Consider the following 19,406-nt stretch of genomic DNA (forward strand, 5'->3'; position numbering starts at 1 on the left):
TGCTGAATACCGCGAGTTTCTGTCGAGCATCACGCAGTGACTGTACATTGACCATGTGCTTGTCCTCAGGAGGGTCATGTAGGGTTTTGTAACGCGTTTTGCTTCACTGTCTGTAATTCTATCTTCGTGTGTGAAGTTGGTTGTAATATTCGCATTTTTTAGTTATATTAGTTATAGTAAAAACGAATTGGTTATAACCTGAACTGTGTAAATTAATGTTGTTTAGACCCGCATAAAGAAATCATGAATATTTTTATTTTCCTGCATGGATTTGCTTGTTAATAAAATGTATTTGTTAATAATAATAATAATAATAATAATAATAATAATAATAATAATTTGTTTCAAATTGTAGATGGAAGACAGATTAGAAATATGTAAATACAAATACTAAAACTTAGTCTAACGTTTGTGAAAGCATGATACACGGTGGTAAATGTGGCTTGTATTCCTTGCTGTTTCTTATGACAAGACAAGTGGAAGTACATCGGAAACGTCCGGCCAGACTTAATATATTATAGTTTTTTTAAACATGCATATGCGAATATTTGATATCAAATTAAGCAAGAGAACCTGCTCAGATGATAGCAGATTTGTAATTAAGTTTTCCTTAACTTGTTCGATTCTAAACCGGACATTTTTACTTTCTTACCTTAAAGCAGATTTAGTTTTTGGGATTGTACTAAAGAATTGAAGTTTACCCAAACATGGGTTGTTGAGTATAACAAAAAAAACCACAGATGCATAGCAGAATGACCGTCTCACCGAAAGTGAACGGTGACTGAGGCTGTCAGCCGCTAGCACGTCCTTTTGTGTTCCGCAGAAAAGCACTGCTTAAATGTTATAAACGTTAGAGGATGGGATAAAAAGTAAGTAAATGTCCTACTTCATGGTCGATCTGTTTTTTTTTTCAAAATGAGCGAATGTTTCGCTGGCTGAGAGACTGCAGTGTCAGAGCATTCTGGCTAACTGAATTGAGCCTCTGTCACAGTCGCAGCACACAGTAAGCGATGATCTGATAGAAAACCTTACAGTCAAGACGGCAAACCTGCAAACAAAATAAATCCCCGTCGCTTGCCTTATCAGCTCAACTCGGACTAAAATATTTATGCAAAAATGAAATGCCTAGCCCGCAAGGTTTGGTTTGGCAAGGTTGTTTGATTATCTGATAATATCTGTATTTCTGAACTACAAACAAATAATGTAATTGTTTGTAACTGTGGATATCACAAATATTTATTGGATTACAAAGGGATTTAGACTTGGTGAGTTGTTATTTTTGGAAAGAATGTCGCCTGAATAAGCTTAAGGGAGGCTCCAAAAATGAATTGCGTGCAGCTTTTGCAGCATATTTGTGTATGGTTTTGTCTGTATTTAGACACACACACGCGCATTTTTTTGTTTCAATAGGCTATGTAGTAATTAATGTGAAAGAAAAAAAAATTCAAGAAATCAGTATGATGTTGTTCCTGCTGTCAATATGTCTTTCCATAGTTTAGTTTAAAACATCTTATGGTGGTAGGTGGATGTATTTGTATTGTTTTTGCAGCTTTAGTGTCATCAAGTGCCTAATTGTGATTGTGTGGGGGCTGCATTGTGGCATTAATGAAGGTGGGCCATTCTTTGGTTTAAACTCACATTTACATTCAAAAGGAGTTAGGATGCAATTCAAGGCCATTGACCGGAGTGGCCAGTCCCACATCCAGGCCACTGTGAATGTCAGGGGGGTCTGTTTCTCAGCACCCTGCAGAGACCGGCAGCACTGGCCCAATAGAGAGAGGGTTGTGTGGGGGGTAAGCTCTCACTCTTGGACTCCATCATTGCATTGTCCCGTGTGTCTCTGTCTCATAAAGTGTTGCAAAGACACTCCACTGACACACTGACCTCAATCAGCTCAAAACCAGTTTCATATCGCACTCTACTCTTGGGTTTGGGTCCATTTGTCCAGTTTGATTTCACTGATGTGGTACTTTCTTACTTTTAAAGGCTTGATTAGAAATGAGCAGTTTTGTTTAGGTTGGGTATGTGGGTTGTTAGTTGACAAACAGACCAATAATTAAGAGTTATGAAGAATATGTCAATTGCAAATAGGTGTTTTCAGCACTGATATTAAAATGCTGTCCTATGATAATTTCAAAGTAAATTTCTTCAAGCTTATTGCAGACTTATTCCTATACTGAGTAAAAAGGTTATAAAAAAACATCTTAAATTAATGGCCATGCTCTATTGGGAAGTCCTCTTTGGTCTTTTTTCATCCTGTTCAGTTTAAAAATCTGGTAAGACTAATAAAATGTAATTTAGCCTCCTTTCAAGTTTTACCACAGTAAACTTTCCATGCCACTTCTTCCAAGTACACGGCAAACAAGCCTCCATGGTTCATTGAGAAAGAGAGGGCGAGCGAGAGGAGAAACATGAGCATTGAAAATAGAACATGTAAAAATACACGGCGAGGGAAACAGACCTCGTTTTGTTGATTTGAAGAGTAGAGAGTTTGTGAACTGTTTTATTGGGCTTTAGCCGTTCACACGGACAGCCTCCGGACAGCCTGGCGGCGGAGCGCGAGTCACAGCGTTCGCTGCTGACACATACTCAGACTTTTCCAAAACTGCACCCCGTACTCCCGAGACGTTGCTAAAAGTCGAGATTAAAAATGCATTATTCTGCAACACCCACTCCCACATTCAGCCTCGCATCTTCGCAGGCCTCCACGTGTCGTTAAACGCAGGGGTTCATCTGCAGTTATGACTGTATCCCTTGCATATGAAAAGCAGGAGAGAAATGGCTGTCACCGAGGTGAAACATTCTGGAAGGAGCAAACAGTGGGTGAAGTTTTAAGTCTTTCGCTGTTTATTTGATTGCCCACCTTTGCCTACATCAGTCTGTGGTATTCGGTGTTCTGGTGTTGCTCATTCTTTGCATGACTAAGGGCGCCTACATGCTAGAGTTTTCGCTGTGTCAGATGCTCCGAAACTTGAATTCGACGTTGGATGGTTTGCGTAAGTTTCAGGAATGAACTTCAAACTTATCCCTTTTTTTTTCTTTTTTTGAACCACAGAGCATCCCACTCATCAAATGATTTCTTTAGTGTGCGAGCGCCCCTCAGGCTAACCGAGTCTCTTCCTATGACTCAGACGCGCACTGTAGTGACCGACGCTTTATATTTCTTTATGTCTCCCCATCCCATGTTTTGGCTCTGCTGAGTTGTGCTTCATCCTCAGTGTGGGAGCGTTCGTGCCTGTTCATCCGGTGCCGCACAGAGCTCTGAGTCATTCCCGCTGCCCCGAATCTGTGTCACTGTGCTAGTTCGTGCCTGCGTGTTCACCGCTGGAGTCGAACGATCTTAAAGGTTCAGTGAGCTGCCAGATGAGGTATATGGTTAATTAAATGTTAATTTAAAATAGGCTTGCGTGCCGTGACCACCCGTAGACCATCAAACATGGGGAGTGCTTACACTCTTACACTGACAGCTTCCCACAGTGTGGGTTTTTTGTTATTTAAAGGGATAGTTCCCATTAAAATGAAAAATCTGCCATTGTTGAAGTTGTTCCAAACCTGTATGATTTTTTTTTTTTTGAAACAAAAGAAGATATTTTGAAGAATTTTGGTAACTAAACAGTTGCGTGTAGCCATTGCAACCATCAAATGTTTTACTAACATTCTTCAAAATATCTTTTTTTGTGTTCGTTCACTTTAAAGCGATGATTTCCCTAAAAAAATGGAAAACTGAACGACTGACTTTCTTCTGTGAAACACAAACAAAATATATATAAAAAAGGCTGTTTGCATTTTTGTCCCTACCCTGAAAATCAGGGTGTCCCGTTGATGTTTTTGACAAATCATAATTTCATTGTAGTTCACTCAAAAATGAAGATTTGATGTTTTTCTGCTTACCCTCAGGGCATCCAAGATGTAGGTGACTTTGTTTCTTTCGGTTCTTACTGCAGTAAAACACAAAGATTTTTAACTCAAGCCGTTGCAGTCTGTGAATCATAGAATGGAAGTCAATGGCTAACAAGCTTCCAAAGCTCTGAGAGTAAAAAATGAATAAATAAATTGAATTTAATTGTGTGGCTCGTAGAGATACAATAAGGTGTTAAGACAAGAAACGGTGTCATTTTTTTACCTCTTACACCCCAATCTCTGACCGTCCTCAGCTCAGTCATAACTGCAAAGTGATGTGTCATCGTGCTCTGGAACATAGATACATACACACAGATATACATGTAGATCCTTACATATCGTGGCCCATAGAAACAGTCACTAATGACTATGTATAAAAATCTAGGTCAAGTGCCCGGATGTTGAGCTGACATAAATACGGTATTTTTTTGCACAGAACGATTGTTTTGTGTCTTAACACCTCAATGTATCGTCACAAGCCGTAGGGTTTAATTTGGTTTTGTCTGTGTATGTTTTTTTTTTTTGTGAACATTTTATGGCCGTTGACTTCCATTATATGACTCACAGACTGCGACGGTTTGAGTTAAAAATCTTTGTTTGTGCTATGCTAAAGAAACAAAGTCACCTACATCTTGGATGCCCTGGGGGTAAGCAGATAAACATAAAATGTTCATTTTTGTTAGATTTTAAATCTCTGGAAACTCAAATGAACTTATTTAAAGGATTCAAGAGGACATGCCACCCAAGATCAAATGATTATATAAGACAAAATGACTTTCTGGAAGTGACCATAGCATGCATTCAATAAGTAATTTCTGTGTAGTCGCCCCTATGAGTAGCGTCATCTTCCCATAGTGCCCTTCAAGGCTGCAAAAAGGCTGTTTGGAATTCGTCCAAGGTTTAAACGCCACCATCCAGACGTCTTTCAACATGCACTTACAGGCTGTGCATTTCCTGCACCTTCTTGCGGAAAACAACAAAACGCTGACATTTCAAGTTAATTCCCTTTTTTTTGGCCTGATTTCAAAGAGCGTTTTGAATTAGACCTCTGCGATGGGGGTATTGAGTCATCCCCGCAGTAAGGGGGCACAGGGGAGCATGACCAAGATCCCGGTTTGTGCTCCGCAGCGCTCACACCTGCCACCTCAACTGCTGTTTAATCCCCCACATGCTGGAAGTCATCTGACCACCGGTCTGGTGCTACACTTCCCTTCAATGGCCCTCACTTCAAAAGCACAAGCTCATATGTCAGAGCCCAACTAGTAATACAACACCTCTGGCCCCCCTTCGCATGCTCAGCTAGCAAAACTCGGCCTGAAAGATGGAACAACATGGTATGTTGCTGAGGCAGAAGTTTACGAAAGATAGGGGTCAAGTAATACTGCAGAAACGTAGTCTGCTTTCAAAAGCCTTACAATCTTACTGAACCCAAACTTTTCTAACAGTGTTGCGCATTTCCAATCTATTCTTCCAATCAGTCAATGCCTTGCATCTTTAAGAGTTCTCACATCAAATGCTCTGCATAGTGATGCTTGCAGTGGATTAGGCTCCTTATCTTGTGAGTAACTGGGCATCAAAACCAGGAAGAATTTAATGTCGCTCAACAACGCTCCAGATAACCGTTAAAGTGCGGGAAAACTGCTAAAATCGTGTTGTTTTCCGAGAACGATTACTCAGAGTGGTTTCAGTAACCTCCGATAATCTCTTGAAGATATAAATCGGTCCCACAAGGGTCGTCATGTTCTTTCGGTCACTTTAACAGCTGCAATTAAGACGTACCGTAGTCGCGGGGTTTTTGGTTTGAAATAAATAGCTCAGCATTTTTTCATTTGGAAATAAAATCTGATAGATGGACAAATATTTGGTGAAGCCAACGAGCTACAGACTTGATCTCCCTCATCTCTTCCAGTAGTACAGGGATTCCTGGATGGACAGCAAAAGGTTATCAAATGTAGACAACGGGAGTTGGATTTCAGGCCAGTCTGTTTGTACCATGGTGTGAAAACCCGGGGTGAATGAAGAACTCTCCTTGGTTACTGTTTGCTCATGGTAAAGTAGGTACTTTTGTTTTACAGTTGAATTTTGCATCTTGGGAAGACAGTGCAGGTATAATGAACGAGAGCTGAGCCCATAACTTCTTGGGGCCAGACTGATTCCTGACGATTATAGCCGAACGTGGAGCTGAGCACAATCCTCTTTGGGAAATGATTTGAGTACCTTAACACTGCTGCTCACCGCTGAGGAAGCTTTCCTTTGTATTTAGTTTCCTTCTCTTAAAAAGTGGCATAAGCTTTTGTGAGCGTTTCAAATACGCATTTACATAATTCCCAGTGTAGCACTTCTGAGATTGCATTTCAGATGACTGACACAATATTAGTTTTGGCCAGTGTGATGCAAGTGGGTCATAATGACTGTAATTTTCTTTTAATCTACACCCTAGAGGTTATGATTTGAACAGAATAAGCCACATATGTCCTCACTCATATATCTTGTGGCCAATGAGTGGGGTTCACAATTTGTTATGGTTTTTTGAGTGGTAAAGAACAACTTTCTATAAGAGATCAGAGACTAATACTAATACAATTTTTTCTGACCATTAATAATTCTGAAGTGTGTTAACCAATAAACAAAACAGACGATTTGAACAAAAACAATATTTCATAATAATTATTATCACTGTTATTATTTTGTAACTAATAATAATAATCAGCATCATCATCATTAGACTTTATTCTAATGTTTTTATAAGAAGTCTCTTGTTTTCACCTGGGTTGCCTTTAATTAATCAAAAAACCAGTAAAAATTGTAATATTGTTCAATATTTTTTAAAATTCAAAATAGTTTTCGGTCTTATTTGTTTTTGTTTACACACACACAAACACATATAAATATATTTTCCTGTCCTATTCCAGCACATATTTGAAACATAAACATTTTGTAAATTTATCATGTTATGTCATTGAAGCATCCCTAAAGAAAAAAAAAAAAGAATACAAGTGATCTTAAAATGTTCTTTTTGGCTGTGATTGTGCTGCATTATTTGCTTTTACTAACTATATAAAGTATTCTGTACAATACCAAAATTTAGCCTGAAAAACATGGAAGCATCATTGTCAAGCAGAAGTCATTTCTAACCGAGTAATGATTTGATAGCCATTCTATTTACAGTGAGTTTTGATTATCTTATTTACCATCTATTTAATTTGTTTTAGTGTGTGGTTAAACTAGAACATATTATTGTCCTCTAACAATGTCTAATTAATTAATTTCCTTTGCAAAGCAGAAGTACTTTATAAATTAGTAACTATAGTATAGTAAAGTATTACTACTACAGTATTAGTTACACTATAGTATAGTAATTAAGTAATTGTATAAATTAATTCATGCAAGTTTATTCCAAAAGTGAGCAAGAAGTCTATATTTCTGGAGGGTAATCTTTGTAAATATGTAGTCCTGCTGTGGAAACTGTCCAGCCCGGTTGCACTGGATTGTTTAAACTGACCTGCTGAAAGCAACACCAACCTGACAGGGTGGAGAAGGGTTCAGATGCTTCTCTAGCTGCATGTGTTTACTGAGGAGCCGGATCTTTGTGAGGGGAATAGGAACTCGTTGAGCTCTTTGGCCTCGGCTCATCCTGGAGGATTCAGCGTGAAGGTCACCTGTGGGCACGTTTGTGTCAGTTGGCTTGAAGCTTCTTGTGTGGCAGTTTTAGGAGATGTGAGACTCATTTAAACACGCTGCACTTATTTCTTATTAGGTTTATGAGGCAAAAAGGTATTATGAGTGTTGTCGGTGCAAACGAATGCACAACCTCTTTTGTTTTTATACTTCAGCTTCATCTACTTTTGTTTAACTGACACCGTATCGCTGTCTGTTTCCCACTCTGTGTCTTCCTCCTCTTTTTGTTTTGCCAGACCGTCTGAATTTATTAATGGATCCAGCCGGAACTGAGGACTAAAGTTTCTCTTTACCAACAAACAAATTAGTCTTTGTGTGTGAGTCACTTCGGCTCTCCTCCCTCTCCCGGGATTGTGGAGGAGAAAAAAAACGCCGCAATGAAACAAAGGAGACATGCAGCTCCATGACTCCCAAGTGCAGCCCTGGGGCATTTGCGATGATACGGGAAAGCAAATACTATTTTCTTGCGAAGCAATGATTTCCGTTCTAATTTTGGACGAGCGTAGTACACTGTCAAGAGCAAATAAAGATCTTTTTTAAACAACAAGCTCGCTATTTTTGGCACACCGGTTATGGAGTAACCTCAAATGGGATTTAGATTCATGAAGCGTGTCATTTTTGCAGGAAATTCGTGTCAGGAAAAGCGGTTTCCACTCCTGTCAGAATAATGCACAGTAGGCAATCTGAGATTGTTGAAATTTTGACCTTCCCCCATTACTCAAAAGTTCACTGTCTTCTGCGCCTCGCGGAGGGCTATTTAGAGCGTGGTTGTAAAGAGAGATTGATAAGGTTGTTTCTGTGTGGGACCATGTGTTCAGGCAGCCGTGGTCGTGTTGTTTTTTTCACCTAGCAGGGAGAAACTTTTCCATTTGTCTCGTAGAGGCCCTGCGATATTGTCTCTATCAGAGAAGGTGACCTAAGCCTCTGTAAGAACATAAAAGGTTTAACCAAAGGAGCTCATATGTCAAGACTATTCTTCTGCTGATCTCTTTCCCCTTCCAGGACACAGCCCTTACCTGGGGGCGGTGGGGGTCACCGTGCAATTTGTTTTGTTATTGTGGTGTGAATTACTCTTGTCACTTTAGTGTGAACGCAAACCTTCTTGGCGTTTGATAATGTCCCGTGTGTTGGGTTCATGCTACTGTTTAACTGCGTTATCTTTTTTGAATTTGCTTAATATAAGTCTTTATCTCTTTTCATAATATTACTCAGGCAAATATGGGTAATATAAGTTGTGTAAAGCTGTCATGAAAAGAAAAGCCACCCTATCTGTTTTGTAAATGCATGTCTTTAATTTTATTTTGAATGATGCATTTATGTATATTTCATTTTTGAGCAAAATTTGATCAAAAACGTTGATGACACGTCTTGTGGCTGCATTATTTTTTTTTTTACTGCAGTGCCCAATTTTACAATTTAACAGATAAATGTAGCTAAATCAAATGATAGTTTACTACAACAACAACAACAACAACAACAACAACAACAACAAAAAAACAACTTAAATAGCTATTTGGCTATTTATGGAAATAGATTTTGATTTGATTTAAATAGCTATTTGGCTATTATGCTGTGTGACTTCTAATGAAAAGGACCATTGTTTCATGTTAAACAGGAAGAACGAGTTATTTTGTTTTGATTATACTTCATGAAACTTTACAGTTACTTAAAAGACAGTAAAAATAATAAATTTGGATTATAGATTGACTCTTGAACAGAAAAATAACCAACAGCATCATTGACAATCTGTCTTAATTCTAGGAGTGCTACAGTGTCAGAGGTTTTAGCAGAGCGGTTGGAAATTAAGAGCATCATCTGAGATTATTTACAATTGATATATTTGACTCGCTTCAGGTCAATCAGTTTATTATAGGTGTCTAACCATCTTAAGTAAGCTCTACCCTAGAGGTGTGCTTTGTTGAAAAGATGACTTGATTATGCTCTGATATTAATTTCTAAAAAGTAATAAATGTTATTAAAGAGCCATTAAAAAGTTGTGTTTTGATTAGTATTAGTCTAACTGTACTTTTCTTGTTTGTCCTTTCCAGTCTGTGGTCCTCACATTGATATCCGCAATGACATCAGTGAGTTCAAGAAGCTGGATAACTGCACGGTGGTGGAAGGCTACCTTCAGATCCTCCTCATCGGAGATAAGAACAACAACCTCAACCAGGAGCACTTTCGCTCGCTCTCCTTCCCCAAGTTGACCATGGTCACCGACTACCTTCTCCTGTTCCGAGTCTCCGGCCTGGATAGCCTTAGCGTGCTCTTCCCCAACCTCAATGTCATCCGAGGACGCAACCTGTTCTACAACTACGCTCTGGTCATCTTTGAAATGACCAGCCTGAAAGATATCGGTCTCTATAACCTGAGGAATATCACCAGAGGTGCGATCCGAATCGAAAAGAACCCGGAGCTTTGCTACTTGGACTCGGTGGACTGGTCACTCATTATGGATGCAGAGTTTAACAACTACATTGCTGGGAACAAGCAGTCCAAAGAATGCGGTGACGTTTGTCCAGGTATCATGGAGGATAGCCCTCAATGCATTAGAACCAGCTTCAATGACAACTACAGCTACCGCTGCTGGACCTCAAGCGACTGCCAGAAAGGTAAGAACCCACCAACCGTACTTGATCTCGCTAATGTTTGCTTTATTTCATCTTTTATTTCTGATGGATGCACATCTGCTGCCATTTATTGTATCGTTTGTTCCTTCTTATGGGATTTGAATGAATACTGACTTGAATGGTGAAACTGAATGAGGATTAGATTGCATAAGATAAAGCTAAGTTTTGCTAAACCGATGGAGGGATAGTGTTTGCTTTGCTTGGGAACTGGAGGTCTGTCTCTTTGGCAGGGTCTTGTCAGGTAAATATTTGGTTAGTGTAATCTATGTTGTGTTGAGAAAGTTATGACTAGACTGTCCACCAATTCATCAAAAGCATTGGCAGTAGCTGAAGACAAAACAAGGATTTCTGTGACCCAAGGTGACATTCTGTAAGAAGTCTATGTTAAATACATCCATGAAAATGTGCTTTTTGAGCTCTAAATTATAAGTAACTGCAATCTAGAATCTCCCCATTTTCTGTGTGTGATTTGTGTATTTTTGTACTTTTGAATTTATACTAGTGATGGATTGATATAATTTGGCCATCGGTTTGAGGATCTTCTATGGCTTATTGGGCAGCGGTTACAGGCTAATATATTAGCCAGAGTGATTATGTAGCAATTTTGAGCAATTCTTTTGATCGCTTAGTCAGTAGGTAGTAAATCATTTCTGTTTTCAGTGGGTTTTTTTGGTGATGTTTTAGTACATTTTAGGAAAAATAAATGTTTGTTGTTTCATTAGGTTTGTTTATTTATATTAAACATTTCGAAAGACATTGTTTGGCGTGTGTGTGTATGCTTGTATGAATGATGTGCTTCCTCCGCACCTCATAGCTTTTCCCCCTAGCTATAAAAACCCATGTTTGTTGACCACTGCACTTATTAATATTGCAGACGTTCTTTGATCATTTGGGGTTAATTTGAAAATATCTTTTTAGTTACATGTTACAATAGTACTTTGATGCCCTAAATCACCCTGTCTTGTGGATAGGGTCAGTTAAATGTGAGAAAACCACCTGGCCAGAGCCAAAATCTCTTCTATGACTTCTTATATCATTGTAGTCATGAGGTCAGAAGATATGCATGCCAGTGTGTCCCCTACATCTGACCTGGAATGCCTGGGAAAGTGAACTACTCCGTTATGAATGTTTGCTCCCTCTTCCTCTCCCAAGCACACAAGAATGGTGGGAAAAACATAATGGATGAGAACACTACAGCGCTTTCCCACCCCTGGCCTTCAAGAGACCTGCAGACCGTGCAAGTCCCAGGCTATGAGAAGCCTTCGCAGAGCTGCACTCCCTCCCCTTTCCCTCCGCCTGAAAACAAACAGAGGAAATCAACCCTCCTCAGAAACATGCTCCGATATAGCCGGACTGTTTGTTTGTTGCTGGTGCAATTCTTTGAATCTGACAATCACGAGAAGGACACAGAGGTGATGTGTTGCTACCCTCCTGGGATATTTGATCCGCAGCACTGGGCGACTCATCGTGAGTGTCCTTTTTTTCCAGTGACTCTCCTTTGCGCTGCTGATACAGTCTCTTCCCAACAGTCCCGCCCACATCGTGTCAGCACTTGCTCCCCTGCACACCTGTTCAGTATGGTAATCTTGTGCCTGTATGCCGTGTGTTTTTGCCTTTGCAGAGGTGGGGAGGTGTGAGTCACTTGTATCCAAGGCTCAAGCAGCTGAACAAAGAGGATGACTGGTAGTCACAGCAGAAAGGATGTACTAATGGTCCAACTGATTGATCTGTGTTCTGCAAAGAACTTAGTGGAACAAGCAGTGGGCCGCCACCTGTCCAATTGTGTACACTTCCCGTCAGTGTTTCTACTTGGAGCTTCAAAGGAATCAATCAAAAAAAAGATTGATCCTCATTGACAAGCATATTCGAGGGAACTACACCCCCCAACCCACCACATGTAAAGCTCTTTGAGTTGCTAAAGTTTGAAAAAAGAATTGCAAAAGTTTGTACAGATAAACAAAAATCCATTCAGTTAGTTTAAAGAGTCGTTTTTTTTTGAGTGTATATAAATATAATGAATGAATAAATTTACTTTTGGCTCAACCACCAGCGACCTTCCATTATAGAAACCGCTTTTCATAATCAAATCCTGCCAAAATCCACCCTTACATTTTTTTCCCAATGCAAATCCTTTTACGCTGAAATGGATTACATTACAGAATTGCAGAAAGTGGGTTGTGAAGACTGACCCATGTTGACATGAAACTTAAAGGTTTTCCGAAAACATTGAGGCCATTCTTGAAGAAACTAATTCTACAATGTAGGAGAATAACAATGAATTGTGTGTGATGAAGGCAAATTTTAACACTTAATTTGCTTTGAACCAGCACTTTCTAACGATTCATTCAAGCCAATAACTTTGAGTTTTGAGGTCTGTGAATACAACCATTTTTTGAACCATTCAAACAAATTCACTGAAATAACTTGGACTTCTCATGAGGAATCTTCAGTGTTGGCTTGGTGGCGTAGCCTCTCCGTGTCACTTGTTGCAGCCCGTCTGGCTCTCTTCGAGGGACAGTCTTCTCCACCCTTCGGCATAATTGCCTTGTTTTTCTTGTGCACAGATGTTTCTTCAAGGGCACGCAGTGGTTTTGTAGTCAATTTGGATCAGTCCTCTCTCTCTAATTACTGCACCAAGAGTTGCTGTCAACGGCCAATCAGCGATCAGCTCTTGCGTATGTGCTCGAGACTCTGCGTGTTTGTTATGAGATGAGGGTGTCCACAGCAGCACTATTGTTTGCTTTTTCTTTTTTTTTTTTTTCTTGCATGCGCTTGTTACCGTCACCTCTGTGTAAGCATGCGTGTATCTGGAGTCTATGGACTTTCCATTTGTAATGCAATTTCCATTTGCAGTGTTTGTCTTCACGCTGACTGGATATGTATGTTTGCTAACCTGCTTATGGCCTGGATAATCTAGCTCTGGTGATAAGGAAATAGATTTTGATTTGATTCAGGAATAAACTTATTTAAAGTGGACGTGAAAAGCTGTTTATTCCTAATGTCGTGAACAGTTCAATCTGGCACTTGAATACACAAAGCAATTCAGTTGGCTGAAAGAACTTTTAATACTATTATTGTTACTGTTTATTACTGTATGTAACCAAAGCTGTTGCATCTGTGTATCATTTTTATCATTTTTCTTTTTTTTTTTAAGTTAAAGGTCCCACATACCTTTTTTGTTTTAGTTTTATTTTAGGTGTTAATGTCCTTCAAGTATATATATATATATTTGTAGTATAAGTACCAAAAAAAACTTTTTACAGCTCCTCTATCAGGAGCTCTGCGAAAAACAGATTGATTTTGACCTGTCTAATTAATATTAATAAGCATCTCTTCTGACGCACGACCGGGCCAATCAAATATAATGACATCACAATTACATCACAGTGCTAGCTGGATGCAAAACAAAGAGAAGACGGAGGCGGCCCATTCAAAACAGCACAGATTTGGCTACATAAGGAGCTTAAAATATTATCTTGCTGTGATGTTGGGTGCCAGAATCGACGTTATACAGCCTCATATTAGAAATATGATCGCACACCTGATGTCATCGCCAGACAAAAAACCAATGTCAGCTGTGGTTAAACACGTTAAAAACGAGCAGACTGGATGATCGTCTCGATCAACAGCTTGAGTTTGCACACTTTTTATCAGAAAAGGTTCAATAAAGTATTGTCTTTTGTTGTTATGGGCGCGTCTAAAGTTTCATTGCATCTCACGACCCTGTGTGCATGTATATAAAACAACAAACTGACAATTTATATCTAATCGTGTGACTGTAAATACATTGTTGTCATTAATTTTAGCTGGAACAATAACGTAGCTGTAAAAGAACAGAAATGTATACATCTTCATGACTCACGGTGAGTTTGTCTTTACTATACACATTAGATGTGATTCAACTCATAGTAAAAATCCTGTCAGATTGTACGTCCTTGGAGTGAGTCTATTGATCGGCCGAACTGGTTCGTCTGTTAGTTTTCTTTTCAACATGTTTCTGTGTTGTTGTTGCTCAATAATGTCATGGACATGCTCTGGTGATGACTGAAGGCAGTGACTGAGTACATCTGACATCACATTTTTACGGAAGTCACAACGGCTCGTGAAAAATCACAGCTACTTTATGCAGGCTGAGTGCAGTTTACTGCGGACTGACCATTTTAAACTTATATGGTAGGTACACAGCCCCTAGACCTCACTTATCGTGAAAAAAGCCAGGAAATTTCAGATTTGACAATATGGGACCTTTTAATATTGAAAGTAAAAAAAAAGGCTGCTTTGAATAATTTTTTTTTATTTGGTTTTCCCCAAAAAATGAAAAACAAAAATTCAGCTTCATTTTTCAATCACGATGGAAAAATGAATAAACGTCTTCAATATTCGATTTTAAACACCCTTTCTGCTTATTAGTATATCAGATCAATCTTTTTACATCGACTGAATACAAAAATATTTTTACATATGTATGTCAATTGTTTATTCTGAATTTCTAATCTTTCTTTAATTTAATTAAATCTTTAGAAACTCATGTTCCTATGATGCTGACACCAAACTGACAATGCTGTTGTAAAGTCTTAACAGAGCCTCTGGTGGTGACTGTAGGTATGATTAGTGTATGTTTGTAGTCTGTGTGTGTGTGTGTGTGTGTGTGTGTGTGTGTGTCAGAGAGTTTGTAGTCTGTGTGTATGTGTGTCTGTTCTTTGTCTTCGGAAAAGTTTTGCAATGCCAGGTCGGTTGATGGCGGGAATAGGAGAAGGGGGGACTGTAGGGAGGAGGCATCTAACGGATGTTCCCAGGTCCATGTGAGGCAAAGTGTTGAGGAGAAATGTCACAGAAATGTCAAGTGTACAAGCACAAAAACAAGACTCCTCAGCGAGGGGGAGTGAACCGTCAGCCCTCCTTAATCTCCTCCCTCCTGCCCCCCAACCTCTTCTCCCTTCCCACTTATTTTGTCTGTTGTTTTTTTTTTTTTTTTTTCTTTATGGCCCCTCTCAACAGTTTTACTGCCATTTCCTCCTCTCTCTCTCTCTCTCTCTCTCTCTCTCTCTCTCTCTCTCTCTCTCTCTCTCTCTCTTCCGGGGCTCTTATCACGGGCTGTTAACAGCTCTAGCCGTTAGATAGCTCTTCTCACTGTTTACACTCCTGGCCCCATCACCCGCCTGCCCGCCCGCCTGCCTGTTACTCTAGTGACCCATCCAGTTGTTTGCTCGCTTGTGGCCTTGCTGACATTGCTTGTTTGTGCTTTTTGGGTGTATGTGTGTGTGTGTGTTTCGTGACTGCATCTACTCTGTGATCTGGTCTGTATGGGCCCCTCAGGTCACTCTGATCCAGACAAGCATGTCTTCCCTCCCCTGAAAAACACGCTTGCATACCCCAGACGGGAGAGGGGAGGGGGAGAGGCTTGTTGGATAACGGGGTCTGAGCCCCCTGGGCTTCAGGGCTGATGTACAACCCCAAACAACAACTCAAGCTCCTGTTGTTGTCCCAAAGGCTAGCTGATTGGTCTGATCAAACCTTGTTGAATCCTCTATGGCTCGCATACCTGGCATTGTTCGCATTCCTCAGCTGTGGCACATAATACGCAGATTGCAGCTTTCCTGTGTAAAGCACAGATCAGCTCAGATAGTGCCATCTAATGACTGCTAAACTTACCCTCTCTTCAGAACGGAGCTCAGTGTTCATGAATACTACTGTTTTCATGCTGTTCAGTCCAGTTGACCTCAGCTCTTATATAAGTGAGCCTGTGTGTCTTGTCAGGCTTTCTATAGGTCTGTCCATTGATCGGTCAATTTATCATTCTGTTTGACTACCTTTCTATCTCTATGTTTGCCTGTCTGCCTGTGTATTTGTCTATTCATGTATGCATTTGTATGTTTATCTATATATATTTTTATATCTATCTGTCTCTGTCTGTATTTGTAACAGAAAAATAATTTTGGACCCTGTGTCCGTCGATTTAGAAATCTTTAGTATGAGGCTGATGTACCAAGTGGAGTAGTTTGGCTCTGAAGCAAAGACTTTCGCAGTTTTGCAGATGTCCCTGGATGTTTGGAAATTTTGAAATCCTCTTTAAATGGTTTGCTGTGCTTTCTTGCCTGCTGTAATGACAGAAACAGATACGTGATGCTGCGCGAAGATCAGTATGCGTTTGTTATCTGAATAGTCTTGAGTAGTCCAAGTCGATGTGTTTTAGGATGAAAAAAGAGAAGCACAAGAAGACACAGGGGTGTTGAGGAGTGGTGTCCATTTTAATCATGAGGATGTTGTGTCCTGTGTCTCATCCCTGTAGGTTGTGTGTGTAATCACTGGCCTTGCCCAGACATGCGTGGGAGGTTTTACATGTCTAGTGTTTTTCTAAAGCTCTTTCTTAATCTATAAAACAGGTCTTCTTCAATTTCCATCTACCAAGAAGGCCAACTTGTTTTCTTATTAATATGCAACCAAATAAATACGATTAATTGGTGTACTGTCCTTCTGTTGTCGCAAACATGCTGTTTTTCTTCCTTCTGGATGTAAAAAAAAATCCCCTTCAGTAATCTAAACACCATAGACAGAATCAGTATATCACAACTGCTTTTCCTGCTCCGTTTTACTGGATTCTATTGGACTTTGTAAACGTTGGAGGGAATTAGAGCTGCACACCTGTAACAAAACCTATGAATGATGATCATTTGCCTAAATATTATAATCACTGCTGTTATTTTTGTTATTTAAGTGTCAAGTGATCTTTCTTTAACACTTTATTTCTGTATAAGTGAAACAGGAATCTTCTTATTAAAGCTGGAACACACAATTACTAATCTTTGAATATTTCTCATCAGGTCTGTGATCGATCACTAAACTGAACACTAGATCTAGATCTTGATTGTTTGGATCTAAATGGAATTTATATTTATGCTTGCTTATATTTTATCCTAAATAACACGCATTGCATATATACCTATCAAGGTACAAGTGATTGTGCTACACTAAGGGACATTTTCGGTTACCATATGGATATTGTTGTGTGAATGAAACGACAAGGCATTTGTTTCTATGGCAGCTGCCATGTGATTGAAGCAGCTGTGGAGTATTAAAACAAGCATCTATACATTCATGAGTTTCCACATATGTATTGCCTCATATCCATAGTCGTGCTTCCGAATTTATAGACTATTAAACATGCAGCAAAAACGCTTGAATAGCTCCAGGGTTTTGTGATTTTCATTTAATACAAAGAAGAGAACAGTGGGATTTCTTTTTAGTAAGCTGAGGTCGTGTTCAGAGCCTCTTTTGTCGACTGCTAAATCTACACAGACACATACCCACGCAGCCGTATCTTCACCCTACACATTTTCCCGATGTTTGTGTCTCTCGACTCGTGGCTTTGTACGAGGACTGCAGTGAATGTAGGCATACGTTTTGTGTGTATGTGCGTGGATCTGGCGGCTGCCTTCTGGCTAGCTCTGAACAGAAGTCGTGATTCATCCGCCGCTCTCGACGCTCATTCATAAAAATCAGCACGAATACTACGCTTTCCTTTTGGAGCACTCAGGGGGTCTGGCATGTCCACAACATGTCAGAATCTTCTCAGTCCAGGTTACGTGGCAGGAATGACGAACGCTCTCTCTCCGCCACTGTGGGTGTCCTTCTCTGCTAGTTGGCAGAGCTGGCATAGTGTGGCACCATCGGTCGATACACACGCTATTTTGTGGCAGTTGAATGGAGAAGTGGCACAGTTCATTAGTATTGTGTGTGTTTTTTTTTTTTTCCATTTTGATGCTAAGAACCCCCAGATTTGATGTTTTGCCTCATGTCTTATTTGGCACGGTGTAAGAAAAATGAGATCTTATGGAATAAATGAATAAATAACTCACTATTTTTTATAATAAAAAACGGTAACACATGTAACACTTGTATATGACTTTTCCCTCAATAAATTCTTAATTTGCTGCTTATTAATAGTTGGTAAGGTAGTTAAGTTTAGGTATTGGGTAGAATTAGGCATGTAGAATAAAGCATTAATATCTTCTTAATTAATAAATGACTAATATTCCCGTAATATGTATGCTAAGAAGCGACCAACAGGTGTAACTAAAGTGTTACCAAACATATTCTATAAAGAAGTACTGTATTTTAGTTAGAAACTCTGATGCAGGACACTGATTAAAGACTAGAATTTTGTCAAGTGGTAGAAATTTTGGACTATCGTCTTTATTAAGGTTATTAGTTGATGTGATGTTGCTGTGCTACAGTGTCATGAAAAACATAATATTTCTGTGTGGTTTTTTAAGCATTGCGGTTTAAAAACAAGTTATTTATGCTGTTAAAATGCCATCAGCATTGAAAGTGAACTCCTTTCACTAAATGGCTAAGTTCACTAAATTAGAAAGACACATGCACATTAAGCGCTTTATATATAAAAAAATGTTGAGATCATAAAATCAAAATTAACAATATTGTCAAATCGTAGAAGCTAAATTCTCATACTGTAGTGTTTTTTTTAATTGTTTTTAAATCATGATTACTGTCATTTTGTTAAACACTTATTTGTCTTGAACTTCTCCGATGATTAGTCAGATAATGATTTGGCCATTGCAAACCACGGCCACCCAAAAGCGCACACTTCCTGTGTGACAACACCTGCTTTTTCAGTGCCGCAAGTGCCCTGTCAGTTGCTTCAGTGATAGATTGCATCTTTAATGGACGTGGTGTGACCTTATGTTGTCAGAAAGAGGAGTTATAGAGATTTGATTCCTGATTTGAAGGACTCGGAGGTGGTTCTTGAGACTCGAGCAGATCGAGAGGGCAGAGCAGCTGACAGGAAGGAGTTCATGACAAGGGGTGAAGTTACTCACGTATCCTTTCTTAAGTGTGGTGCCACCTGTCTTTCACATTAGTTCCAGTGTCCCTAACTGCCTCCAGCTCAGTGACTGTTACGTTAGACCCCTTCACATTTCATATGCCAAGACTAGCGTAAGACTGCTATTGTTTTTCTACATCTAGGTGACTATAAATCTACTGACGTTGGTATCAAGTGCTAATGCGTGGTATTATTACATATATGATTTATATAGAGCTTTGCACAGTCTATTCAACAAAAGCTACTGTTCAAATGGTTGGCTACAGAAAAAAACCTTTTTAAAAGAAATAAATGCTTTTACTCAGCAAGGATGCATCATTTTTTTTTTTAAATCAATGCATTGATTTAAAATGATA

At 39.4% G+C, this 19,406-nt stretch overlaps 1 protein-coding gene across 1 annotated transcript in view; it reads left to right on the forward strand.

Moving 5' to 3' along the window:
* The window catches only part of igf1ra (insulin-like growth factor 1a receptor), a 79,961-nt gene that overhangs the window by 623 nt on the left and 59,932 nt on the right, over positions 1-19,406 (forward strand). The window contains 1 exon segment of the mRNA XM_043264982.1: positions 9,627-10,190. Within this exon segment, the coding sequence (XP_043120917.1) occupies positions 9,627-10,190 (564 nt within the window).

The sequence above is a fragment of the Puntigrus tetrazona genome, chromosome 18 (genome assembly GCF_018831695.1).
Source record: "Puntigrus tetrazona isolate hp1 chromosome 18, ASM1883169v1, whole genome shotgun sequence".
Taxonomy (NCBI): domain Eukaryota; kingdom Metazoa; phylum Chordata; class Actinopteri; order Cypriniformes; family Cyprinidae; genus Puntigrus; species Puntigrus tetrazona.